Source organism: Trichomycterus rosablanca, chromosome 9 (assembly GCF_030014385.1).
Source record: "Trichomycterus rosablanca isolate fTriRos1 chromosome 9, fTriRos1.hap1, whole genome shotgun sequence".
In the NCBI taxonomy this organism is placed as follows: Eukaryota; Metazoa; Chordata; class Actinopteri; order Siluriformes; family Trichomycteridae; genus Trichomycterus; species Trichomycterus rosablanca.
Genome location: NC_085996.1, coordinates 16159279 through 16187180, shown reverse-complemented (window position 1 = coordinate 16187180; position 27902 = coordinate 16159279). Strand labels below are relative to the sequence as shown.

The 27902-nt window shown below is 36.3% G+C and overlaps 1 protein-coding gene across 1 annotated transcript; it reads right to left on the bottom strand.

Moving 5' to 3' along the window:
* Positions 1-1385: 1385 nt before the first annotated feature.
* mia3 (MIA SH3 domain ER export factor 3) lies at positions 1386-27711 on the bottom strand. Its single transcript, XM_063002469.1, has 26 exons — positions 27706-27711; positions 25393-27601; positions 24143-24442; positions 22757-22890; positions 16495-16626; positions 16385-16406; positions 16179-16267; positions 16009-16086; positions 15817-15927; positions 15659-15730; positions 15428-15532; positions 14619-14741; positions 13654-13747; positions 13509-13564; positions 13235-13325; positions 11948-12086; positions 10370-10532; positions 10238-10273; positions 10072-10139; positions 9894-9985; positions 9357-9470; positions 4013-4081; positions 3871-3917; positions 3661-3726; positions 2627-2906; positions 1386-2111 (listed from the first exon to the last, which is right to left on the bottom strand). Exons 1-26 carry the CDS (start codon positions 27709-27711, stop codon positions 1807-1809), a joined length of 5001 nt encoding a protein of 1666 aa, XP_062858539.1. The 3' UTR covers positions 1386-1806.
* Between the last annotated feature and the right edge of the window lie 191 nt (positions 27712-27902).

Sequence of the window (27902 nt, the reverse complement as noted above, 5' to 3'; positions counted from 1 at the left end):
CAGTTTTGCAGAATGTAAGATAGCAATTTAGAGCTTAAAGCCTGCATAAAATATATTAACAACTGACCAGGAGCTTGTTGGACATCTTGCTCCAAAACAATAAGCATTATTATTATTTGCCCCAGCTAGTGGCTATAACACCCTAAAAATTACAACCACAAATGGCCTTTGAAAAAATGTTGGAGGTTAAAAGTATGTATTTTATACAATTGATGTCACATTGCAGTTAGCAGTGGTGCTGTTAAAACACGAACTCTATAATCAGAAGGATCCTCTCATAATGTTGGTCATAAAGTATGTCAAAGGTGCTTTGTGCAAAGTAGCTAAACATGCGTACATGTACTTTTTAGTTTAGACTTCAAAAAAAAAAAGGTGGTGAGGCAACATTGGAACAGAGCCGTCAGGAAAAGTTGTGAGCATCTATCAGGATCAGCAGATCTTTGACATAACAGACCAAAAATAAAAGTACTCAAACGCACAGTGCTAAACAATTGAACAATCATTCAACACTCAATATATTAAGTTAACTTAAACCTTTCAGTGCAGTCAATGCTGTTCTACTAAATAATAGAGCTACTTTGTTAGACACTAGATTCTGTCAGCAAATTTAATTAAAGACATTTACCTGACAGAAAATGTGTAAACAAACAGCAACACTACAGCCTTATGTTAATTAAAAACTAGCTCATTTACATGTGATAATAATAATGTGGCTATTGCTGGCTAAAACTCATTGCTATTTTATTATTTTCTTAAACTTTGTCAAATGAAATTTACTTTTTAAAAAGTGGACTAAAAATTTATTTGTACCAGATATTTTATTATATTTAACTTTTTGGTAATTTGATTCATGACAATTTTATTGTATTCACAGACGAGGAAAATTTACAAATAGTTTGTCAATATGACAGGAGGTAGGTCTTTTCACTGGGAAAAGAATTCATTAAAACAGTACACTAAATCAAAACATACGCAACTGCTGTTGGTATAACCTGGTAATTTAACTGCTTAGATCTGTTAAATGTCTTTCAGCCAAAAAGCAACACATCAATATAGCATCTGTTAATTAATGGAGGAAAACAGCCAGAGATTTCTTTTTTCAAAATCAAGGACATCAAATAAATACAATACTATGTTTTAGAATCAAAGGTGCACAATAAATTATTCAGTCTCTAAAATATCACAATACACCAAGACACATCTGCATAATTTGAGTGGTAAATGTCACTTGAATAGCCCAATTAGTTTTAAACCCTCCGAAAAAAAAAAAAAAAATCCATAGGAAAATTAAGCAAACCCACAGAAAAATTATTGCACAACATCCAAACCTAAAAGTGGCAAAACATTTTTTCTCCTTATAAAAAGGTGTTTAAAATGATAGAGCATTTTGAAGCTTTTTATTCTTTAATGTGGTTTTCAAAGTTTCTAGTCTTAGAAACTATAAAGCCCTTGTCCTGTTGTTCAGACAAGTCCTGATTGATGCCACATCCATCAGTGTCCAGGAATGGGCTTAAAGGTGGTGAAAGATGGCTCTCTTGTTCTTCTGACAATTAAAGCAACACTTGTCAATTATGTTATTGAGCTAAGTATATGGAACATGGATGTATTATGTGCAGCAGTGATGTCTTAAAGGAAGTCTGTGTTAGCCCAGGCCCTACCAGACTGAAAACTGTGGTGTCACTGTAGTAAGACAACTTGCAGGTGGCAACTGGCTACCATTTAACCTGGTAGAAAACTGGAAATGTAATAAAATTGAACTATTAGAATGTCATGTCAAGTCTCTGCTGGTTGGTGATGGTTAGTTGTTCAAGGCTCAGCCACTGTAGAAGTGGCCGTGCTCTGGGTAACCACCTGCTGAGGTGGAAAATCCGCAGCACGTGGTGTCTCCTCACCAGCCATTGAAGGCTGGCTCAAAGGTGGATCTTGTCCGTGTACAACATATGGAGAGTTCGCAATGGCTCCAGGAGGTGGCATCGGTCCAGGAGGAAAGGGCCGAGGAGCGAAATGCAAATCACGAGGTCCAGCATAATCAGAGTGATAGTCACGTACACCAAATGGTGGTATTGGCAGGGGTCCCATGGAGGGAAGGTCTCTCGGAGGTGGTCCACGCACTAAAAAGAGCAGGTTAAAAAGTTAGTTGTGTATCAGGTGCAGCAGTGTTCTTTGGATTTTAAAATACTGACCTCTTTTAGAACTTATTGACCTCTTTATTAAGAACAAATACCCTGTTAGGACTCTTAGGTGTACAATTAAACACTAGAGCTAATTTATTTTCACATGCACAGTGTGTGTTAATATTACTTTAGTCTTTGATCATTTGACACTTTCTGATCACAGGATGCAGCTGGATCCTTTCAGTACTCTCAATGAGGGGTTTAAAAATCCCAACAACACTGCTGGCTACAGTAAGTATTTCTATACCCAAAAAATTTATCTGTATAGTAGGTGTAACTAATAAAATAATGAATAAGCATATTATATATACACTATACATTATCCATATATATCAAATTTCCATAAATATATATGGACACTAGTATTGGGGCACACCTCTTAATCACCTACTACTCCTATTATCAAACCAACTTATGCTTCCCTGACCATTAAATGTATAAAACAGACTTACCAAAAGGTGGCGGGATAGGTGCAAACGGGCGAAGAGGAGGAGGAGGTCTGTAGGAGTCCATGTGGGGCAGTCCATGTGGTCCATAAGGCAGCCTGGGAGGAATCATGGGTGCATGGCCATTGGGTGGTCGTATCATTGGAGGAACTGGTCCATTAGATGGAGGAAAATGTGGTCCACCCATTGTTTGGAGGCCATAAGCCTTTGGAGGGGTATTTAAAGCTGTAACAGGAGAGTCTCTGATAGGAGATGGAAGAAATGATTCCTGGCCCTGAGACTTGACCTGAAATAATACACGATGGAGAAAATTTTAGTCATGCTCATAAAGAACCTGTAGCACACGAACACCAGTGAGTTTGTTAGATACCCCAGAAGCCTTAGTGATTTAAAAATAAACGTGTAGACTTAACAAGGGAAGCAACACACTCCAGAACAGTTAACACACTTTATATTGTTAGTGTGCTATGAAAAAGTGCAGTCAAATCCAAAGAACTTTTATCAGTTAGGAATTAGAGATGTGTGATTGCATAGCCATCCAAGTGTAAAATAGCACCAGACCACTGAATGATTCTGTATCTTAAGCACAGGCACTATTCTAGGGCTGGGCGAAATGGCAGGGAAGATTATACGATAGTTCTGAGCGTTCCCACAACATTCAGTGCCCTTAATGTAGGTGTTTGCTTATATAGTCGTGTGTAATATTTATATGCCCACTAAGCAGAACTGTCCTATGAACTAAAACAATAAATGTACAGAAAACTAAATATAAAGAACACCTGTTGTTGCCTGTTGAAATGAAAGCCTGCCAAACAGATTTTTGTTTAATGATTTAAATGATATGCATGCTAATGTTAAAATTAAAGCACACACTTAAGAGAGAAAACATCTGTGGGCAGGGTTCATATATCTGCTGTGGTGAACATGTATTAAACTTGCTTGTGTGTACTGCAATATGACATTCTGGCCATACCACCCAGCCCTAGCTGCATCAATTCACAAATCCATTTCATATCCCATCACCCTAGTACAGTACTCACTGCCTCTGTAGTATCAGTGGTGGCCTGCGTTGAGGCCTCAGCCTTTGTATCTACTGGGGAGGTTTGCTTTATTTGACAAACACACCCAAGAAAATAATGGGAAAGACAAACAGACCATGGCAGTTTGCCTTGGTTATTTTTTTCAATGTTAGGATAAAATCTGTTCACATGATGGAAAGATCTAAAAAGCACAACCCAGGAGGTACTTACCGATCCATTTTGTGTGCAAGGAGATGATGTTCGAGGAGCAAACACTTCTAGCAACAAAAAAAAATATTGGATCAGTCCTTCTTGTTCATACTTAATTACTATTGATTAAAAATATTTTTAAACACTGGATGTTCATTTATACCTGGTCGAGACGGCAGAGGATGTCCAAGGTCTGAGAAACGGCCATGAGCATCAGAGGGAGGTCTCGGCCCTGGGATAGAGAAAAGGATTAAAAAATAAAAATAAATAAAGGATCAATTTTAAAAGAATCATCAAAAGGTCATCTGACTGCTGTGTGTCATGTTATATCCAAAGTACAAAGAAATGTTTTGGCTGACCCACCTAAATGTATTTTTTAAATATAAACAAATTTTAAATTTGATGCCTGTAACACACTTAAAAAAGTTGGAACATTATGGGCCATTGCAAAATATAGAACTTTAAGTCCCTGTATAGCAAGGCCTTAAACTACTGTTAAATGCGCATGACCTTAAAATGTTAAAGTGCATTTATAATTATTTGTGCTAAGGTATTAATGTTTTTATGTCACTGTGTAGCTTTTATGAGTATTAATTTGTGTGTTTTTATTTTATTATATTTTACCGCATTGTAAAGCACTTTGTGGCTTGGTCCTAGAAAAGTGCTATATAAATAAACTTTACTTACTTACCTTCGAGTGTGTGGTCTAGGGGACAGCCTATGCCAACCTTGCACATGTTGCTGTTACTTATTAATTGCTATGAAATGGTATTTGCATACAGAATAAGGAACATAAATGTTTGGGTGATTATCACAAAGCAAGCAGTGTAAGTTTGAAAAAGGAGCACCAACTGGAAAACAGTGGATAGAGATTTAAACATTACTGGGACAGTGGGAGCCTAGTGAGTAGGACTTTGGGCTATCAACTAAAAGGTTAAGAGTTCGAATCCCAGCTCTGCCATGCAGCCACTGTTGGGCCCTTGAGCAAGGCCCTTAACCCTCTCTGCTCCAGGGGTGCCATACAATGGCTGACCACACTCTGAACCCATATAAAGGCAAATAAAGGCAATTTATTCTATTACAAGGCAAAAAAACAAATTAATACTTATGTAAAAATAGAGAAAGACTTTTTTCAACTATTAAAATGACACAGAAAACCAAAACCATAAGACCAAAACATATTTATGCCAAACCATCAGTAAGATATTAGAGACGTTCCAATCAAAAAGATCATTGTAAGGGCAGACTGAAACGTATTTTAAAGGACCTGGGTCATTGACGTGACGCCTAAATTTTCTGTCCGACTGCATTTTCTTCAGTTAAGTAAATGTTTAAATGCATAAAAAGATGGATCTCTCCCATATATGTACTCAATTTAACGTTTCACAAAACATTAGTAAATTGTCATTTTTTGTTTTTTACAGTGTCAAAATATCATATGGTGCGACTGTCCAGCCATTACTTATGTTTTAAAAACTTCATTGAAATTCTCTACACCTATTCGTCTTTATTTTCCGTCTTATTCGGCATAATTTTCAAAGTGTTTTGCAGTACTGTACAAAAATGCAAAGTATTTTTATTTTAATTTCCATCATAATATACAAACAAACTGTCCGATGATGCCCATTTTATGAAATATCATGTGGTGCGACCATGAAGAAACGGCCACTTTGGGGTTTTTATGTTGAAAACAAGTCAAAGACTAGAAGTTGTATCATACACCTATTTGTCAAAGCCCTTGTAAGCAACAAGCAGGTTTGTAACTCATTCAATTTTCAAAAAAAATAACCTTTTTAACAGCTGGTATATAGTTGCCATATTTGGATATCATGTGGTATGACCTCAAAAATATAACGAATATTAAGTTATTTCTACAAACATATCTTTTAATTATAGATTTCAGAATTACATTGTGTGGGAAGCTAGCTTATTTTGTTTAGGTGGCCAATTCTGTGCCTGTAAATTTGAACTAAACTTGAAAATATCATGTGGTGCGACCAAATATCATGTGGTGCGACCATTGCAGAGTGAATTCCGTTAGGGATATATGTCCTAGATTGGCAATATTTGTGCTTTCATATAAGTAACTGATGATTTATATACATAAAGTACTTTATTATAGTATTTTTTGGGATAGATTTTATTACAATATGACTAATATTCTAGTATTTCAGAAACAATGATTTGTTTAAACAATTTGCGAAAAATGCAAAAACAAAATTAGTGCATGTCATTTCACTTTGGTAATTATGCATTTTTAGGCATTTATTATTTTTATTTATATATTTATTTATATCTGCAGCAAGAGCTCAATAGCTTGCTAAAAGAGAAAGGTTATGTTAAACATGAAGCATAAATAAACAAACATGAAGTAAATATAACTTGGGTGTATTTTAGTTCTTTCTATCACCTGGAGACAAATAGATTTTTCATTAACATGCTCTTCTGCTGTCTATCATTAGTCCAAAATAAAATACACCCTATAATTAAGGCATGACACTGCACCAACCAGGTATAAAATTATGAGCACTGAGAGGTTAAGTGAATAACACTGATCATCTTTTCATCACGGCACCTGTTAGTGGGTGGAAAATATTAGGCAGCAAGTGAACATTTTATCCTCAAAGTTGATGTTTGAAGCAGGAAAAAGGGATAATCGTAAGCGAGTTTGACAGGGGCCAAATTGTGATGGCTAGGCGACTGGGTCAGAGCATCTCCAAAACTGCAGCTCTTGTGGGGTGTTTCCAGTCTGCAGTGGTCAGTATCTATCAAAAGTGGTCCAAAGAAGGAACAGTGGTAAACTGGCGACAGGGTCATGGACGGGCAAGGCTCATTGATGCCCGTGGGGAGCGAAGGCTGGCCCGTGTGGTCCAATCCAACAGACGAGCTACTGTAGCTCAAATTGCTAAAGAAGTTCATGCTGGTTCTGATAGAAGCGTGTCAGTTGAGTATGGGGCCGCATATCCGCAGACCAGTCAGGGTGCCCATGCTGACCCCTGCCACCTCCGAAAGCGCAAACAATGGGCACATGAGCATTGGAACTGGTCCACGAAACGCATTGCAATTTTTAGCGCAAAATCAGCAGTAAATAATAAAGTAACCAAACAATTATTTTTTTCACCCACAGGAGACATATCTTATTAGTCTAACTGACCACACACACAGGTTTAATGTTATCCAGTTTAGTCTGAAAAAAAACTTAAAAAGAGCCTCACAGTGAAAATAAACCGAAAGCAACAGCGTGTGTGTGTGTGTTTCTTTAAAAAAAACGCTTTGTTCACAGTGTCGCTTTAAATGATTCTGATTCAGGAGTCGAATGTGACGCGTAAGTTTCTCTCTCCGTTTTTACTGTTATTAATAAATGCTGTGGTTTTAAATAAACACCAGCTACTACAGAACATTGTGTGACTTTCTTACATTAAAAAGCTTAATTAAAAAGCTTAATTAAACCGCTATTACCACAGAGCGGTCACCGAGTCAGACTCGTTCCGTCTGTGGAGCTAAAAGTTCTGATTACCCTAAAAGTTTAGCAGATGATCCTGAACTAACGAATTTGGTAATGAATAAACTTTTGCCTCTGATTGGCTCTGTAACGTTTTCTGTTCTCATCTACATCACAAGTAAGAACCGCTTACGATTTACCAAAGTGAACCAGGAGTTTATATAACGTGCTGATAGAATCGACTCAGATGTGACCGGGTTGAATTATCTTTTTAAAGTAAATATTACAATCAGCAAAATTACATGGTATGTATGATGCACAACGTTAATGATGTTATTTTAGGTCATGAAGAGCTTTCACGATGGTTTCTGTACGATGGTTGATGAATGGTGATGTGATGGTTGGCGCGTCGTAGCTCAAAGTCTGGATCAATCCACTGAGCTGTTAACTTAACGTGATCTTTATATATCACACGATCGGATCGGCTACTTTTAGGAAATATCGCCGATCGCCGATAGCATATTTTGATTAAAAATCGGCCGATACCGATTCATAGCCGATCGATCGTCCCATCTCTATTAATCACTGATGCAGTATGCTGAAGTTAATGGTAATTCTAAAACATTTTAATGTGTTTAATGTGATTTACAGGAAAAATAAGTGTATTAAGTACATTTAAGGAAATGAATTTGATGTTATACAACAAAAAATACCAGTACATTATTTACAAAAACTCAAAGTAATAACATAATTTTTTTCTAAACACATTACATTATTCAGTACTTGCAAAAAAAAAAAAAAAATGTTAAGCATGTTGAGAAAATTAATAAATTTTAAAATAAATCACAGTCGCACCACATAACATTTTGTTAGGCCACAGCCAATTCATCTGGATGAAAATACACTAAAATGACAATTTAAAATTTTTATAGGAATTTACATGTACACAACATTCTAAATGTGTGAACAATCACAAGAAACACACTTATTTTTAATATTTTAAAATTGGCCTTTTGAAAATCCTTATATGTTATTGACCCACCTTCATTGGAATACAATATTTCAGTTTGACTATAATGCACTCTGTTTAACCTTGTTGTCACACTGGTGACCTAGTCACTTTTTGTTAGTCATTCATCATTTGTTTACTCTGTTTGTAATGTATAGTTATCCCTTTATGTGAGTGGCATATGCCTGTTAGAGTTGTGCAGCCTTGGTGCCAGTTTGGGATGTTTCACAATGTTTGCAGTAAAATTTTTACCATAAAATATAAGGAGCTTGAGCATCACCTGTAATATCCTGTCATTTATTCCATCACCACACAGGACATTTCACACCCTTACACCATACTGCAGCAGCAAGAGTGAAATGCTTTAAGTGTGATACCACAGAGCGGCCAATCTGAAGAGCTGAAATGCCATTTTTCTTTTGCTTTTAATAATGTTAAGCTGTACATCAGTTTTATTTAGAACTTTAAACTCTATTCAAATTTTCGATAACTGTTGTTTACTTCCTTTAAATCAGGGGTGGGGAACTTTTTACCCACTGAGGGTCAGATTAATAATTACATATCTGGTCACAGGCCACAGACTACAATGATGCAACATGCAGCCAAATAATATAGGCTTTATAAATACATGATGCTGATAGTATGTAGTGTTTATATTTGATCTCAGACTTACCTCATCATAATTTCAATTTGACGGTTGTGAATGTTTGGTCTTGACCAGCTGTGGAATATCTGGGGGCAATGACGTTGTGGCCAACACGCAACTGGAATGTGGCAACATAACTCGTATTTGTTATGTCTGTTGTCTCGTCTAAAGTTCAATTAATTGCATAAAGCCCAAACAATAAAATCTAGGAAACATATGGCGGGCCACATTTGATTGAGCGGGGGGCCGTATACGGCCCACGGGCCGGAGGTTCCCCACCCCTGCTTTAAATGAATACCATAACTATGTTCTTTAGCTAAGTTAGTTTGATCAAGCTGTATATATGATCTTGAATAAGGTTAAAATAGTTGAGGATACTAGAGTAGGCCATGATGCTTAGTTCAACTCACCAAATGGCTCATTCCTTCGTCCTACAGGAGCAGATGGGGGGCGGCCAGGACCTTCTATCATTAAAGGAGGAGAGGGAGCACCGCAGCTCACAGGGGAAGGCCCGAATGAATCACCTGTTTAGAGCATGAGGCATTGCTATGTTAATAACATCACCTTATGATTACATAAGGTACATACATTAAGTGACAAGCAAATAGAAAAACAACAAATGCAACATAAAAATGTTATTGCACAACTTACCTCTATAAAGGTAACAGTGTCTAACAGAACTGAATCATTACACAGAATTTTATTTATTTGTTATGATTTTGTTTGTTTATTAGGATTTTAACGTCATGTTTTACACTCAGGAAACCCAGGAGGAAACCCACACAGACACGGCAAGAACATGCAAACTCCACACAGAAAGGACCCGGACCTCTCCACCTGGGAATCAAACCCAGGACCTTCTTGTCATGAGACGACAGTGAAACCCACTGAGCCACAACTGTTACACAAAAGAACAGTGAAAAAATAAAATTTTGAAAACAACCCACCTCTTCGAAGAGGGGGCATGTGATGCCCTGGAGGACCAGACTTGTGTAGAGCATGTTCCAAATCGGCCATTTTGTCACTGCACTCCACAATCCTAAGGAGCAAAAGCAAGTAGCAGATCAGATAAACCTGCTCCAATATCTGACAAGACTCAGTCTTGCTTCACTCAAGGGCACTCACTTTTGACGCAGATTGGCACTCTCCCTTCTCTCTTCAATCAGGGCACGTTCAGAAGCACGGGCTTTTAGCTTAAACACAAAAGCACCAAAACGTCTAAATTTAGCACTTTTAGCAAAACTTAAGTAACCAAGTCTACAAATATTCATCATTAATCCATATTCCTTACCCAGTTCTCATGAGCTTTCTTTTCCTGACCAGCAATCTGTAAGCAGCAAACATAATACAGAAAAACAGTTTACATTGTTAAAAATATTTAACATAATACATAGATAATAATATTGAACATAAGGTGTCTGACTTCTGCTTTGAGGGCTCTTTCATTCTGCTGCATTTCATCCTGCATGTCCCTGACTTTCTGTTTTAGGCTTTTCAATTCTTCTTCAGCCTGCACAGCTCGGCCATCAACCTCTGAGAGCTTGGTTTCCTTCTCACGCCGCTCCAGCTCTTCCTGAGTCAACTTTCTGTAGGACAGGCATATGCATTGTCATTTGGATGCCGACTGTACAGTTGAAATTTAATTCAATTTATGCTATAATGCTAAGCTTAATAATAAACAGAATAAGTTATTTGGGTACTATGGGGTTCCAAAAGAAACCAAAAGGTTTGTAAAATTAGACCACCACCCATATTACAACCAATTGCTTTATCTATATTTGCTTTTGTTTTATTTTTTGAACACTGAATGTATTTAATGACAAGCGGTGTATGATGCAGCCTATTTCAATGTAGCATCTGCCTTTGCATCAATGTGATCGTTTACAAATCAGTGTGGTATGAAACATACATGCTATACTAAATAGTACTGTATGTCAAAAATGGTATTAATGGAATGCTCAGTGCCACAGCGGTCTAATGTGCTAGAACACCACCACTAAGATTTTAAACTCCTGCTCTCCAATTTCAGCTCCGTTATCAGCCAACATACACAGAAATGATTAGCTATGTCTAAGGGTACGAGGGCCAAAGGTGTTCCTTATTACTGCTACAATTACAGCCTTCACTGACTTGATGAAGATACCTACAGAGAGACAGTGGAGATCAGTTTGATACTCTCTGTATGCCACAGTGTTCTCTGTGTGAACCCGCCTTAGGCAGTTGAAAAGAAGCGATTGGCTACTACACAGGTTAGAGGGGGAGTGTGTTAGGTATGGCCCTCCTTAGTCAGGGTAGGGGTCTGCAGCGGTGAGGAGTGAAATATCTGGGTCATTAGATATGACTAAAACCAATAGCTAAAGTAAAAAAAATGCATAAATAGAATTAAGATTAATTAATTAAAAATATTAACATACAAATTTCACATACTATTTAGTGAAATACAATACATAAAATTTTTAACAGAAATGCATTAGGGGCCAAAAGTCTGTCAGCAAGAAATCAGTAGATCACTGGCTCAAACCCCACTACTACTGGGTAGCCATTGTTGGGGCCCTTGGGTAAGGCCCTTAATCCTCAATTGCTTGGACTGTATATTTTTACAATTGTAAGTAAATTTGGATAAAAGCATCTGCTAAAAGCCATAAATGTAAATGAAAAGAATGTTTACTAGTGGATTTTTGGCTTCCACTGTATTTTGTTCTAAAACAATGTGATAAAAAATTATTTCAAGCCCAGTTACATTTGTTAACTTCAAATGTATTGTCTTAAACTGCTTGTTACAGTAGAAAGGATTACATAATAGTTTTAAGTCATGCAGCAAAAAATAAGTCCCCTTTTTATCTAAGAATTGTAATTTAGATGATCTTTGACGCAACAAAAAAGCCTTAACAAATGTAAGGCTTAGCAGATGGCAGGAATAATTAAGACACTGACATGATTACTGGCCATTAGTGGGTAATACAAGATGTGAACAAACAAAAAATGTAAAGGTTACACTTACTGCTGAAGTGCATTTTCTTTCTGCTGGTACAACTCAGTTGTTATTTCAAGTCTCTGTTGAAGGTTCTTGAATTGGTTTTCCAAATGTGTTTTATCATTTGCTAGATTTGTCAGGTCATGGAGGACCTTCTGAAATTTCTCTGAAAAAAAGAAAGAAAACACAGAAGTGTGTTTACATACAAACTAATAATCTGATCAGGTTCTGACAGCAATCTAATTGTTCTAAAGTATACTTTCATCCTAATCTGATTGAGGCCATTCTTAGATTATACGTAATCAACAAAGAGTCCTTACATTTTTGTGCAGTGATCATATATACGCAATATTCTGATAATTCCTTTTTTTTTGCAATATCACATGTATTTGAAAAGTCTAAAAAGTTCTATATACCTGTAAATCAGAAAGTAAATGTTGATACACTACCTAGTGCTTGAAGCAGGAAAATGTGCTACCTTTACAATTAAGAATTAAAAAATACATCTAAGCAGAGAGAAAGCTGAGAGTTTTTAAACTAATAACCTCAAGATTTTAAGAACACAGCAGAATTATCCAACGTAAAAAATGATTTAATGGTACTTCACATGAAATGTGTTTATCAGAAGAACTTCACTAATCTCAATAAGAGATTAACAAATATGGTTTATTAATTTGAAAATGAGTGACTATACCGCTTCAATTTTAAAAAGCATAATTAATTAATAAACACTATTTATTAGATTACATGTGCATATGTAAAATGATTAAACATTTAAACTACACACAAACACCTAAATTTTTTTAAATAAAACCACTAAGTTGGTAAAATATAATAATTGTATCTTAAAACAAAATAATTTTAAGCTGGTTGTCTGTTGCTCTATTATCAATAGCTACTGATATCAAATGTTAAATAAGCAAATAATTGGGCCATTTCAATATTTTAAATAAAAGACACATTGGTTTAAAACCTAATGCAACAGTAACAGTGTTATATAATAAAAGTAAAATTTTCATATCAGCCTTTCCTTGTTTTTTTTTTGTTTTTTTAAGTAGTCAACTTTTCTTAAAAGTACACAGGTTTACTACAGTCCCTCACACTGAGAAATCAGATTACTGACAGTCACATAAACTCAGAGGTTTCCATAATCAGACTACCTACGTGCATGTAAAGCCAGAAATTATTGTATTAGTATTACTCTCACAATCTGATTCCTTGCTTTAATCTAATTAGTGTCCACGTAAACATACTCAATGTATTAACTGAAAAAACAGCATTAGTGTTGCGTGTCCATAAATAAAAGATTAATACCTTCAAGTTCCTGTCTAGCTTTCTGTTCAGTCAAGTAGTTCTCCAAACAGCGATTGCGCTCATCCTCAATGACAGAAAGTGTAGTCTTGATCTAAAGAGCGAAAACCCACAACATGCAAAACCTGTATTTTTACACCTTAATAAATTATTTGCTATCAAAGTATTAAGGATACAATTTCAAATGACATAAGAAGGTGATGAAAATGAAAGGAAATGACACTGCAACAAGTTTTGTTTAAACAGTCCTACAGGAATCAGTTCTATATGTCCATACCCTGGAGACGTCCATCATTTGTTTAAGGCGCAGTTTAATAGGATCCCCTTTCTTGTCTAAATAGAGCAAACCAACATCCAAATTAGAAACAGTAAAAATTCAAAATCTAAGTTTTTTAAGCTAAGAATTTCCAAACACTCACTACCTGCTTCCCCAGAGGCCACCTTAGAATCACCCTTATGATCTGTACCATCACAGGCCTCTAGACTCTGCAGCTCAGCAATGCAACCAGACAAAACCTACAAAAGAAACATACAATGCATAGAGTTAGGGCCAATATAAGTGAAGAAAAAGAAAATCAATGGTTAAAAGTGGATTTTTAATTCCAGTTTTTTTGGGTTTGACATCTACTCGCACCACTACCACATTTAATTTTAACAAAGTCAAGATACCATTTTAGCACTTTGCTTGTTGTCACTTCTGTAGGTAGCTATCTGATAAAGATACAGGTTTTGACTTTTGCACACCAAATTCATCAAACCATGTCTTTATGGACCATGCATTGTGCACAGGAGCACAGTAATGCTGAATTAGGAAACAGTCTTCACCAAACAATTGCCTTAAAGCTGTATTTATTTTATTTATTTATTTAGATGTTTTATACCGTGCTTACACAGTGGTTATGTTCACGGCAGAAAACGTAGGTAATTCTCATTTCAGTTTATAGTTCTTGTTAAGTGTTGTTCTTATGTGTCATTCTTTAGCGCTCTTTTAGACCAATTTTTCTTCAAATCGTGAGGACTTTTTTCATTTTGGCTTGGTATACTATACTGGTATAACTGGTATACTATACTTTTTCTGCAACTAAATGATTAAGCACATCCTTCTTTGTCCAAGTAAAATCTTTTGACTATAACTAGTGACTTCACTGTGCCCAAATAAATAGTGCTAGTATGACTTGCACCACAAGCATAAAAAAATGTACATCTATAGAGCTCAGTAAAGATCTCAACACATCAAAACTGATTTTGGATTGGCTAAAAATAAAGTTTTTTAAATAATGTAATATTTTCAAAAAAGCCACAATAAAATTTTATTTCTTATTCAGAAAAAGAAAAAAATCATTAAACAAGTGAATATTATATATCTAAAAAGAAACACTGGACTTACATCGATCTCATTTTCCTTGTGCACAAGGGAGTCCTCCAACTCTTTCTGTGTTTTATGATAGACTTTAATCTCCTCACTAAGCTTTTCATGCTTTTCTTTCCAGTCTTTGGCTTCACGCAAAAGCTGTGAAGATTATGCAAAAGCAATAAGGCTCACAGCAAGTAAATAAATAAAGTCTACACACCCCTGTTAAAATGCCAGGTTATCAGGCCAAAATAAATAATTTCATTGTTTTATTTCCACCCTTAATGTGACCTATAATATGAACAATTCTATTTTTTTGTGGTTGCATAAGTGTACACCCTCTTATAGTTGGGGGTGTAACGGGTTATAGCTGGTTAACCAATTACATTCAAGATTATGTTTAATAAGTATCAGTACACACCTGCCATCAATTAAAGTGACTAATTAATCCCATTTAAGGTTCAGCTGTTCAGCAAGATATTTCTGACATTTACTTAGTTGCATCTTACAGCAATAGCCATGGTCATCAGATGAATCTCACTGTTGAAAGGTGTCAGTGAGGAGAACATTTAAAAAAATTTCTAAGGCATAAAACATACCATGGGACATAGTGAAGACAGCCATCAACAAGTGAATAAAACATGGCACAACAGTGACCTTACCAAAAATTGGACGTTTTATTTTAGTTTTTTTTCATAGTGCATCCACCCCTTTAAATATTTTTGTTTGTTTTTCAGTTGAACTGTACAGATGATGGGTCACATTAAAGGTTTTTCATCACAAAAACCTGCCATATTAACAGGTGTTTTACATCCACTGTAGATTTGCAAAGTCATTTTACTTACAGATTTTTTCTGTTCTTTTAAGGCAATGCTGTCTTTTTCAAAAGACAGCAGCTGAGCTTTCACAGCATCTTCCCTAAGTTTAGCCTCATCCATAAGAATCTTAACCTAACAAAACAGCAATAGGCATTTGTATTAATGAAAGAAAGACAAAAACTGATTTTACACACAAATGAGCTTATACAAATAAAATGCACAAACTAAGACAGTCAAAATTTGTTATAGTAAGCAAACCTTGGAGCAGTCCTCATCATATAGCGTCAAGGTTTTTTGGTACTTCTCAATTTCCTGATGCATTATTGAGATCTGCCAAAAAAAAAAAAATCTCAGCAAAGAGCAATAACAATTAAATGTTAAATTAAATTAAAGAAACATGCTGACAGTTAAGTTACCTTCTCATTGAGAGCTGTGTTCTCTTTCTGTGTGTTTGCAACTTTTTGACTGAGCTTAGAAAAATCAGTCGTCATTTTTTCCCTCTGGTTGCAAAGTTCTTTGTAGGATGTCTAAAGAGCAAAAGCAAACATTATTACAAATCTTCGAAAAATACTACTTATGCTTTGTAAGAACAAAGAGAAAATACTTGCCTTAAGACTGTCAAACTCCTTTTGCGTAGAAGATCGTGAATTTTCTGAATTCTTGAGCTTTTCCTCATGTTGCTTGATCTTAATAAACAAGCAGAAAATTGCAGTGACAAGTCAAATAATGATTAAAATTACTGCTGAACCTAGTAGCCAACAGACTCAACATATTTTACCATATTTTTCAGTTCTGTTATTTTGAAGAGGACATCAGATTTCTCATTGACAAGCTGTTGAATTCTTGATGCAAGTTGCTTTTCAGTTACTGGGTAATAAAAGAAAAAGAAATCCAGTGAGACTAAAAAAGGCACACAGGGAAATACAAAAGATAAGCAGACAACAACTACAGCCCAAACACTCACAGAAAGGCAGATATACTTACAGAGATACGTTCTGCTTTTGACCTGGGAAGATAAAACAATTTAAAAATTCAGATTTTAATTAATTCAGAACAAAATATGAATATGTAAAGCATTAAGGAAAACATCTTACAGCAAGAACAGTCTTCCAGAAGAACATGACAATTGTGAGGATTCCAACTGCAGCTGTAGCGAACACTGGCTTCCAGGGCAGTCCATGAAATGTAGGACCAGGCTGCCATTCCTCAGGCAGGGAAGCTATCAGCTAAAAAAGAAAAAAAAAAGACCATTTACCACATATATTTACTTATTACATTACTTAGATTTTAATTAGATACATTTGATCTAATAAGCAAATCACCTAATAACATTGGAACCCCCTCTCTTTCTTCCAATTTCAATTCCTCTACCACATGAACTACACCCATGCTGGCTAGCAGCGGTTTTCTATGGAGACTTAACATTTATGCAGAATCTAGATCACTAGCTTATGAGAGTGCTGAGCCACCCAAGTACCTGTCTTGGTTATTTTAGGCATGATGGGTACCACATAAGATGGTGCGTTTATCTTCATACAGGTCAAAACTTAGAGACTTTGTAGATTACAGCATATTGGGTTAGGCATTGGTTATTTGATACATCTTGAAAAGACAAATGCAACACATACAGTGCCATAAAATGTAGTTTGCCCTTTCTAGTGTATTCTAATTTTGCATATGTCACACTTAACCATTTTAGCTCCTCAAAGTTCTAACTTTAAACTAAATTATACATTTGCTTAAAAACACACATACTTTTACAGGGCCAAAAATTACATTATCCAGGATCACCAGTGTCAATTTATTTAATTGCTGATTGTGACAATTTTCTAAAATCAAATAAGAAATGTTAATATATTCCACTGGCCAGTGTTCACTTGTGTTCATCTTTTCAAACTTGATTAATTAAAGATTTGCCTCACATGTCCCTTGTGTCTGCCTTTCAACGCACTTAGAAGGTTGGAACATATGCTTATTTGCAGAGACTGTGTTGCAACACCTTCCTATTAATTACACTTTTCAATCATTTGTGAACTGAGGATACTATTTGTTGAAGTTTTGCAAGTGGAATTTTTGATTCTCCTCTTTGCCATACATTTTCAAAAAGAGACAGATCTGGACTGCAGGTAGGCCAGTCAAGACTCTGTGTCTACAGGGCCATAATGCTGCAGCAACTGCAGAATGAGGCCTGTTATAGTCTTGCTGAAATAAACGTGAAGTACCCAGTGAAAAGCTGTAGCCTCATATCCCAGCTATCATCTCCAAAATACCAATATACAACTCCTTGTCAAAAATACTGTCACAAATATGCAAGCTACATGTACCGTGGGTACTAATGCACAATCATAGCATGATAGTTTCATATGGAAAGACCCAAAAACATAAACAAGCTGAAACATGGACTCATCTGACCACAGCACACATTTTTCCATCCATCTGAAATGAGCTTGAGCCCAAAGAACTTGAGTTAATGTATTTCTTTCTCTTTGCGTAATAGTTTCATTTTGTGATGCAATGATGGACCGTGTTAAGTGACAACGATTTTCTAAAAATACTCCTGAGCCCATGTGAATATATTTATTACAGTGGTTATTTACTTGTTTATTGTGGAAAGTTTTAAAACGGTGTGACCTAAATATCAATAAATCAGCTTTTTACTCTTATTTTGCTCGTCCCAACCTTGTTACAGGCAAGACATTCAAAATATGGCTGTAATTACAAATGCAATCAAGTAAGTCAGTGAAAGCATTGGAAAACTTTTCTTTGTTCTTTTGTCAGTTAAATTAAAGTTCAAAAGAATGAACAAATCAAAGATTCTTGCTTGTATTGGGTTTTACCAAAATATCCCAGGTTTTCCAAGGATGGGTTGTGTACAATGATGTTGAACATTTTAAAACAACATAAAACAACATTTAATATTTATTTTAATCTTGTATTTCTTACATGTATTTTTGTTATTAGAATCTGACTTCTTTTAGGTCAAAAGTGTAAAGAGCAGGCTGGGTAGTTATATTTATGCCATTTAGCTGATGCTTCTATCCAAAGCGAATTACAATTGTGACAGAATGCAATCCAAGCAACTGAGGGTTAAGGGCCTTGCTTAGGAAACCAAGTGTGAACTTGGCAAAGGGGCTTGAACTAGCAACCTTCTGATCACTTATCCAGTAGTTTAACCACAAAGCTGCCATTCCAATTGTGTGCTTTGGTCTGACAACTGATTGAGATTTGTTCATTTTGTAATTAAAAATAAGCTCACAATGGGAAGATGTTAAAAGTGATCATGAAATGGAAGTTAAAAGGGAAAATCAATGCAAGGTAAGGAGGACCACGAATATTTTCAGATAGAACTGCTCATATGCTGGCCAGTAAAAACTTAGCTGCAACCTCATCACAAAAGCGAATATTTAAAATATGCAATACAACATCTTGATAAACCAGGTACATTTTGGAAACAAATTACACGGCAAATAAGCAGCATTTGATTAACACCTTGCCCAGCTAATAGGCATGAGGTGGATTTATTATGCTTTTGGGTTGTATGCCAGTTTGTGGCTTAGGAAACACAGGAGGTGTACCTGGAAGAACAAATTCCACTAAGTTTGGTCAAATAATGAAGTCACACAGAACACAGTAAATCCACAGTATAACTCAGTCAGCTATTTTTAAAAACAAAAGCTAAAGCAGTTGGAATAGCAGTCTTATTAAAAATCTGTGGGTAGATCATAAAACATGATATGCATGCAAAACGACCCATGTCTACATGAAAATTAGACATTCTGCAGGGCCGTATAAAATTCCTAATACAAGGACTCTTAGCTCACGTATTTGCAAGCTGTGATAGCTACTAGGTGGGGTGTTCCGTAGTGTTAAAATATATGGGTGCCTATACATTTGCAAATGCCTTTTAAAAGTTACCTTAATATAACGTAACTGCAAAAAATATAAGCAAAATGCCTTAATAGTTCGCTGAAAAGATTGTGTATACATGTCACTTTGAATATTAACAAATGTGATTTGGCAGGCGGTGCACAAACTTTACAAACAACTTTTTATAACTTTAAACCAATTAGCTGTATGATTGCATCAACTACACGATTGCAACAAGCACAGTTAAACTGGATTCATTTAACAAAAGCGGGTCACAGGGCAGGAGCGTCTGTTTCTGTCACTGCTTAACAGTAGACTGTACACTGACTATTCATGTCATATCACCAGCGGTCTTGAGTACGGTTCAAAATTCTAATCTAATTACCCTCTGTTTATTTAAATATGTCGTGTAAATTAATGCTAGCGTTAGCAATTATTGGCTAGTAAAAGTAAAAGCACGTACTTCCTGAAATCCGGACAAAAACACGACGTAAACAGTCGTCCACAAATCCAGCATTTCAGATGAAGGAGAGGTGTGGATTATGTCTGAATCCATTTCTGTTATAGCGGAGGATAATTAAAGCTGACAGAACACACACGAACGAACGAGTGAGTGAGAGCGAGAGCAGGAACCTGAGCGCTAAATGGCGGAATTAACAGTACACGTAAACCGATTATGTGAGAGCCAGCTGTTTTGAAAGTAAACTCGTTAGCACTTATGAATACTTTTAAATCTTGAATCTTCTTAACCAGCGTTCCATAACGATTAAGCTGCTACAATTCGGAAAGCAGGCTGTACTTCAACCTGCACTAGTAGAACACGTCAACATCCTGAACCATTATTGACCTCCCTACGTCACGACTGAAAGAAAACCTAAACCAATCAGCACCTGACATATTACCCCCACATGGTCCTAAAGGAGCCCATATTCAGTTCCAAACCGATGTATACCTTATTTATAAACGTATACACACTTTAATTTGTTATCTATGGACTTGAATTGAACAATGTGTAGTATAACTTTCATATGTGACTTATATTCATCCCTTGATGACTATAAAATTACCTTTATAACTTTAAATTTAAAATAGAAAATATTTTACATTTGGTTACACCTTTTTGCCTTTGCAACATAAATTACTGTTAAGACACTTGCACAAGTGGTGGAATAATATTTCAGTCTAGCATGGTCCCGAAGTGTTAGACCACTAAAAATATTTTAAACATAATGCTTATTACAAATTTTTATAACCCCCATAATATGAGTGAAATAAATAGAACTTCCAATTAAAATTGTGCCCTTCTTTTGCTGCAAACACAGCATGCAACCAAGCTGGCATGAACTCCACAAGTTTGTACAAATCCTGATGATCTATGTTATCCCAGCATGATTACACTATGTTCCACTAAGTATCTTGTGATATTAGTGAAAGCTTGACCTTCTCTGCCTTTCTTTTTAAAATGACCCTATAAATGCTCAATACCTGTATTTACTGTATGTCAGTCAGTCCATGGCAAGTGTTCTGTTATAAGTGGTTTCAAAATTGCTACTTGTCCTTTGAAACCACTACTATACTGTGTCAAATAAGCATGCAGGACTACTACATTTTTTAGATCATAGTGTTGCTGATTTGCTTGCATCCTTCTAATGGTGTGGTCACTTTGGGTCTGTCTGTGTTTGGGATAAAATGATCCAGTATTGGCAAAGTGTCATGTTCTGCCCCCTCAGAAACTTTCAGACTAGCCTTGCTGAAAAAAATGGTAATTTTCTTACTGTTCTTCGTTAGACCTTTATTTAACTGACAACAGTACAAAGAAAAGACTTACAATGTTTTCACAGACTAACTTGTATTTTGTGAATAGAATTACATTTTGAATGTAATGCTTGCAACTAGAGATGCATGAGTACGGATACTAGTATCGGGTATTAGCCCGATACCGCGCTCATTAACTCGTACTCGTACTCGCAAACGAGGCTCCGATACTAAACATCCGATACCTTGTGCCTAGTGCACGTTGCTGCGTTAACGCAGGGATTTTCAACCTGTGGGGCGCGAGTGCCTGACCGGGGGGCGTGACATTGCGAGATTTTTTTACTTCTAAAACTAAAGCAATTAATTTTTCACCCACGGGAGACAGATTGAATTATTCTCACTGACCACGCTCACACGCACGTTTAATGTTATTTAGTTCTGTTAGAAAAAAAACAAAAACCTTCAAAATAGAGCTAACAGCGAAGATAACCGGTTACAAAAGCAGCGACCGCTGTTATAGGACATGTTTGTGTTCAATACTCTGTTCAGTGTCGATACAAGTGATTCAGGAGTCGACTCATTTTAAGCTTCTTTTCTCAGTCATCTCTCCGTGTTTACTGTTATAATGAATGATGCAGTTGTAAATAAACACCAACTACTATAGAACATTTTGTGTGACTCGCTTACATTATAAAGCTCAGGCTTAATTATACTGGTTATTACCACAGAGCGGGAGCCGACTCAGAGTCGTTTACGATTTACCGAGGTGAACCACGAATGTATGTGCTGATAGAATCGGCTCAGATGGGATCGGACTGTATTATCCTTTTAAAGTAAATATTTCAATCAGCAGAATCGCATCGCATGTATGATGTGCACAACGTTAATTACGTGCGTTTATTAATGAACGTTAACGTTAGCTTGTCAGAAGCTTTCTCAATGATGTCTGTGCGGTGTTTTTTTATTTTTATTTTTATTTTTTTACAATTAGTGATGGCAACCCAAGCAACTGTTCCACTGCACTATTTTACACTAAAACTACACTATTCCATAATGCTCCAGATTGCATCATTCTAAATAGGTATCGGTATCGGCGAGTACTAAAATACATGTACTTGTACTCGGTTGGGAAAAAATGGTATTGATGCATCCCTACTTGCAACACATTCAAAAAAAGTTGGAAGGGGGCGAGAGTCTGAGCTCACCTCAGATGGACTGGAAGTTAGTGAAAATGAGTGCTGAACTAGTAATTCAGTGGCCAGGCTGCCACTGTTGGGCCATTCAGCAAGGCCCTTAACCCTCATTTGCTTGGTATGTACATGATTAGAATTGTAGGTTGCTTTGGATCTGCTAAATGCTGTAAATGTAAAATGTAATTGTGGAGACACTGATCCTAAAATCCAACTCAAGTTGGTCTATGACAAATTCAAGACAACATAGTTATTAATAGGCAGGAGGTCAAGTGACTATTGCAAGCTGGCATTAAGGCATGGGACCATTTCCAATTTGCTGATTTATGAATAATTATAGAGCCTGGTGCTAATAAAAAAAGTAGATACATCCCCAGGCCTTTTAGTAATTTCTTAGGCATTAAATAACAAGCCATATAAATTTTTTATCAATTATTTTATAGATTTAAAAACTACCAACTTAAAGGCTCTTGGACTGAAATGGTTTAAAAACTACTGTTTCAAAAAGCCAAGAAAAAACCCAGAGCAAAATAAATATACTCACAATTTCTGTATATGTTCCAAATAGTTCAAAGCCAAAAACAAGCAATCCCCAAACTTGACCTGTAGTGGATACGCTTGCTTCGTCATGGTACTCTTTATCATGGAAATCAGAGGACCTTGGAGATTCCAATGAATCTGATCAATAAAAAGATTTTTAATAACTGTGTTATACGACCCTAAACAATTAAACACAAAGTTGCAATCAAATTAATCCCCTTTGCAAATTAGATTTATTAGCAAAATTTACTTTTCAATAAACCAGAATTTAACAAGAATTTAAATAGCTCAACACATTGGTTTCTCCAAATTTAACACAAAATGGCACTTTATGACTACTGCAGAATTATTCAACCCCTTCATGACAAGTGTCTTTAGTACTTAATAGAACACCCTTTTGCTCTTACAACCTGCTGCAAATGTGATGCAGAGCCAGACACCCATTTTTCATGGGCACTGGCCTCCAGTTCACTTCTTGGATTTGCGTGCTGCAACCGCCTTCTTTAAATCCCACCAACAATTTCTTTTGCTTTCTTCCTCAACCAGACATACTACCAAGCCATAGGCCAGAAAAGTTCCAGTTTTGTTTCACTGCTCCACAAAACAGAATTCCAAAACTTCTGTGGCTTATCTATGTAGATACAAGAGCATATTGGAGCAGACTGTTCTTGTGCTTTTAATCAGTAAAGATTAACGCCTTGGAGTTTGGCCATGGAGACATTTAGCGTTTAGTATTCACCTTACTGTGCAAACTAAAACCTTACTGTCTGCTACCAACAAATCTTGCTGCAGGTCTTTTGCAGTCAATGTTTTTTGAACACCTGCCTCCTCAGGAATTAGGTGGCAGCAGGTGAGTGTCCACTTTTTGCCGTGTCCAGGTAGTGTAACCAGTGTTGCTTTAACTTTAAACTTGCAAACCATGCCTCCAACTCTAACTTTAGGACCATTTAGTGCCTCCTTTGTTTGTGCAAGGCAATTATCTCTTCTCTTAACTTTTTACACAACTCTCTCACTGTAGACATATTTCCAACATGCAGTCAAACATCACAGCCAACAAAGCCAGTCCAGGTATTTGATGTGTTTTATTACAAGCACACCTTATAGAAACCCTTATTAGTGCAACTAATAGAAACCCTGATTTGCATCAGGTGTGCTTGAGACAACACCTGATTTGCAAATATGTGCCTTTATGAGTAACTCTGTTCAGGGGGTTAAATAAATGTGCCAATTTGTATTGAGAACCACTTGTTATATTAGTTGTGTTGAGCTATTTACACATTCTTGTTTAACTGGTTTATTGCAAACAGACAAAAATTTTTTAAATGTGCTAATTAACCTAATTTGCAGTAGAGGTTGAATCATTTTGATTCCAACTGTAATTAAAACTCACCTGAAGAATGATCCATCTCAAAGCCAAACTGAATGTCTAATGATTTTTCCTCAATAGCCTGTGGTCCTCTCTGAATCTCCGCTTTGTCTTGAAAGCCTGCTTGAATGTCCTCATTTTTATTAAAATGGCCACCATCCTCCTCTAGGCCCAAGTCTTGGCTAGGTGGCTGCTGATCTTGATCATTTACATTAGACAGTTCATCAGCATCTGTTTGGACTTCAGGACTTTCTGTTGCCTCAGTCAGCGGGATATTTTCCATGTCTACCAATTTTTCATTTTCTTCAGACACAGTTAGATTCTCTGAAACAATGGGCAAATCATAGTCTTGGGATTGAAAGAAAGAAAACTTAACAATCAGAGTTTATTGTAGATTTTCAGAAAATCTAAACAAAATCCATTATACATTGATGACCCAAAACTTTAGAACCAACCCCATATAATTTTCTAATTAATGTGTAGGTCACAGTATGGGAAGTTTTAAATGTTGTCCTGATTTCACTTATAGTTCAAAGCAGCAGATATTACCAGCATAATGTGTATCCTTTGCCCATGGAAGAAATAAACAACACTTTAGATGTCATTTGGGGTCCATGTTTTAGAAGAACAGAACTGTTCCGGCAGAATATTAGGCAGATGGTCCAATGCTGTTTTGCCTCAACGCTGTATATAGTACAGCTTTTATTGGTTTTATGTCCCTTAGCTGATTTTACCCAGATAGCCATCAACAATCTACAGGCACAATGCTGGCTGAATTCTTGCCCACTTTACTTGACAAATGAGCAGGGTTTATCAACATTATGAACAAATAATGTTCGTTTCATCTGCCCACAAATTTTTTTAAAGAAGGCTTTTTCTATCTTTATGTGATCAGTAACAGACTATAGTCAAAATATAATGTGCTCATTTTGGAGCAGAAAATTATTTGTTGCATAGCAACCTTTCTTATCAATCTCGGTCAAGGTTGTGGGGTGTCTGGTTACCATTAAGTTGCTCAAAATTATTATTTTCAATTCATCATCCTAAACAGGTTCACAGTGAATCTAAAGTCTATCCTGGACACACTAATAGCCAGTACTGATTGTCATTTTGGTGAGGTGGATTTTAAGTATCCAGAGGAAAACCCATTTTACACTCTTACACAATTTTTGTATTTAATTAAATGAAATGTTGCATTATGTTCACATGGTCACAGTCTCAGTTGAGCTAAGAATACTTAAACAGTCCAATTGACTAGTAAACAAACGTGTTACCTGTAATGCGCGACTTGCTCTCCTCCACTAATGGAACACTGTCACTGTATTTTTGATGCAGAGAAAAGGCAAGCTCCTGAAAATCATCCAAAATGGCAGCCTCCCCATCAAACATGGCTGGATCTATTTGCTGTCCAAGTTCTAATGCCTTCTGTTCCCTGAGTTCCAGAATCTTGTCAATCTCATCAAGTATAGCCTTTTCTGAAACCTCTAGTATACTTTCAAGGGTTGTTTCTACGTCCTTATCGGTCTGTGAGGAGGACTGTCTGGCAGATTTCAACTTTTGCTCCAACTCTTCAAACATGAATTCAATTTTAAAGAGGTCTTTGAGGCTAAAGTGTTGCAGAACACGTTTAATTTCCTTATCTTTAAAGTGGTCTTTTAAAAGTGTGAGTCTCAACACACTGTCACTATATTCAGGCTCTTCCTCTGTGGTAGAATTGTACTGAACTTCATCTGCACCATCTGCAGACTGTATAGTGTTTTCTTTTGTTTTTGGTGAGATTGAGAGGTCCATGGATCCTTCCTGTTCCAATGCGTTTTCATTTGTTTGTTTGGTTAAATCTGTTTTATGTGGTGTGACCAAATCAGGGTGTTCCAATGTAGCTTCAGGGTCCTCTTCCAAGTCCAGGGATGGCTCTATTTTCTCACCTTTGTCAGTGCCCTCAGTTTTGCTGGCTAATACAGCATTTTCATCCTCTAGTAGGTCTTCAACATCCTCACTGTCCTCATAAACCTCAGTTTCATCTTCAACATCAGGTTTACTTTTCTCAGTTTTTAGTGTATCTTCAAGTAAGTTGATGATGTCATTTTTCACTTTGTTCATTTGTTCATTTGAATGCTCCTCATCCTGGTCTGTGTTTTGTACATCTTCTAGCAACTGAGCTTTAGATTTCTGCGAATCTGTGTTAATAGTACTGTCTGCAAATGACTCAACTGGTTTGTCCAACACAGAGCTGTCTTCCAAGTTAAAGGTCTGGGTATCAAGTTCAGAGTCAACAGCAGTATCATTAATGGTCTCCAATAAAGCTTCAGATTTCTCACTGGTCATAATCTCTTGTATTTCTGTTGTATCTTTTTGGTCTGTTACTTGTGTATACTTAGTGTCATTTGCTGAACTGGGTTCCTGTGCCTCAGCCTCATTACCAGAATGTTTTACTGTATCTGTTTGTTCACTTGTTTCTGAGCTTTGAACATGAATACTCTGATAATTCTCTGAATCATTCTCAGATTTGGAAGTGTGAATATTGCTATAATTTTCCTTCTTCTCAATCGCCTCCTCATCGTCTTCCTTCTCATCACCTATCTCCTCGTCCTTTTCATCCTCATCAGCACTGTCATCTTCAAGTAAATCCATAACTTTGGCATCTTCATGCAAATCTGTAATGTCATCATCAGTTAAAGTTTTAAGAACAGTATTCCCATGGGTTGCCACAGTAGCATCATCTTGCACTTTCACTGTAGACTCAAGAGGAGCTTGTTCATCATTTGACTCAACTGCATCTTGACTTTCATCCTCAAAATTTGAGGGCCTCTCTATAAATTTTAGCAGTGGAGGCTCTTTAAGACTTTTATCTTCTTGTTCACTGGGCTTTTCAACTAATCCATTACTTTCCTCCTCATCATCATAAGGGGTTACCCTTTGTGTGAGTTCATCATCCGAAGTAACAGCATCAAAAGTTGTACCTAGTGTAGTTTTTAGTTCAGGCAGAGCATCTGTCTGTGTGATGGGTTGACCTTCCTCGAAAATGACTGAATCTAAAGGCAAAGGCTTAGCTGGAATGTCTTTGGCTACTGATAGCTCCAAAGTTTCAGACTCTGCAACATCTACCTCAACAAGACTAAATTCATCTGTGCTATTGGCAACATATAAAATGTCTTTATCCTTTTCATCTGAAGCTGTTACTGCCAATGGCTGATGAGACAGTTCAGCAGGCTGTGAGGAACTTTCATTCAGTGTGTCATCTGGCTCTTCAGTGGCTCCTTCTGTATTAAACAGCTCAGAATTTTCCACGTCCTTGTCATCAGTATCTGAAGGTTCTTTAAGTTCTTCCTCTACATCCTTAGCAGCATCTTCACTTTGAGGTAGTTCTGTTTCCTCATTTGCTTTATCACCCTCATTTAATAATAATGAGTCTCTTAGGAGCACATCAATGTTATAGCTTTCAAATTTTTCCCTTCCAGTGTCAAAGCAGACAAAGTCTGTTTCCTGAAAAATACATAAATGAATGTCATGTGACTGTCAAATAAATTAGTTCAGGTTGTAAAAAGTATTCAATCAATTATGGACTTATGAATAATTTCATTTGGAACAGTCATCTTTAGCAATATTTAATAATGGAAACTGTTGCATAACCAACAAACAAAAAACATTACACTGGCAGAACAAAGTGCACAGGACCTATAAAGACTTAACCTGCCCAGCTAGCTAATTAGTTAGTTAGTTGTAACGTTAGCTAAACATTACAAAATTCAAGATGAACTTCTCAAACTAACAGACTATCAACATT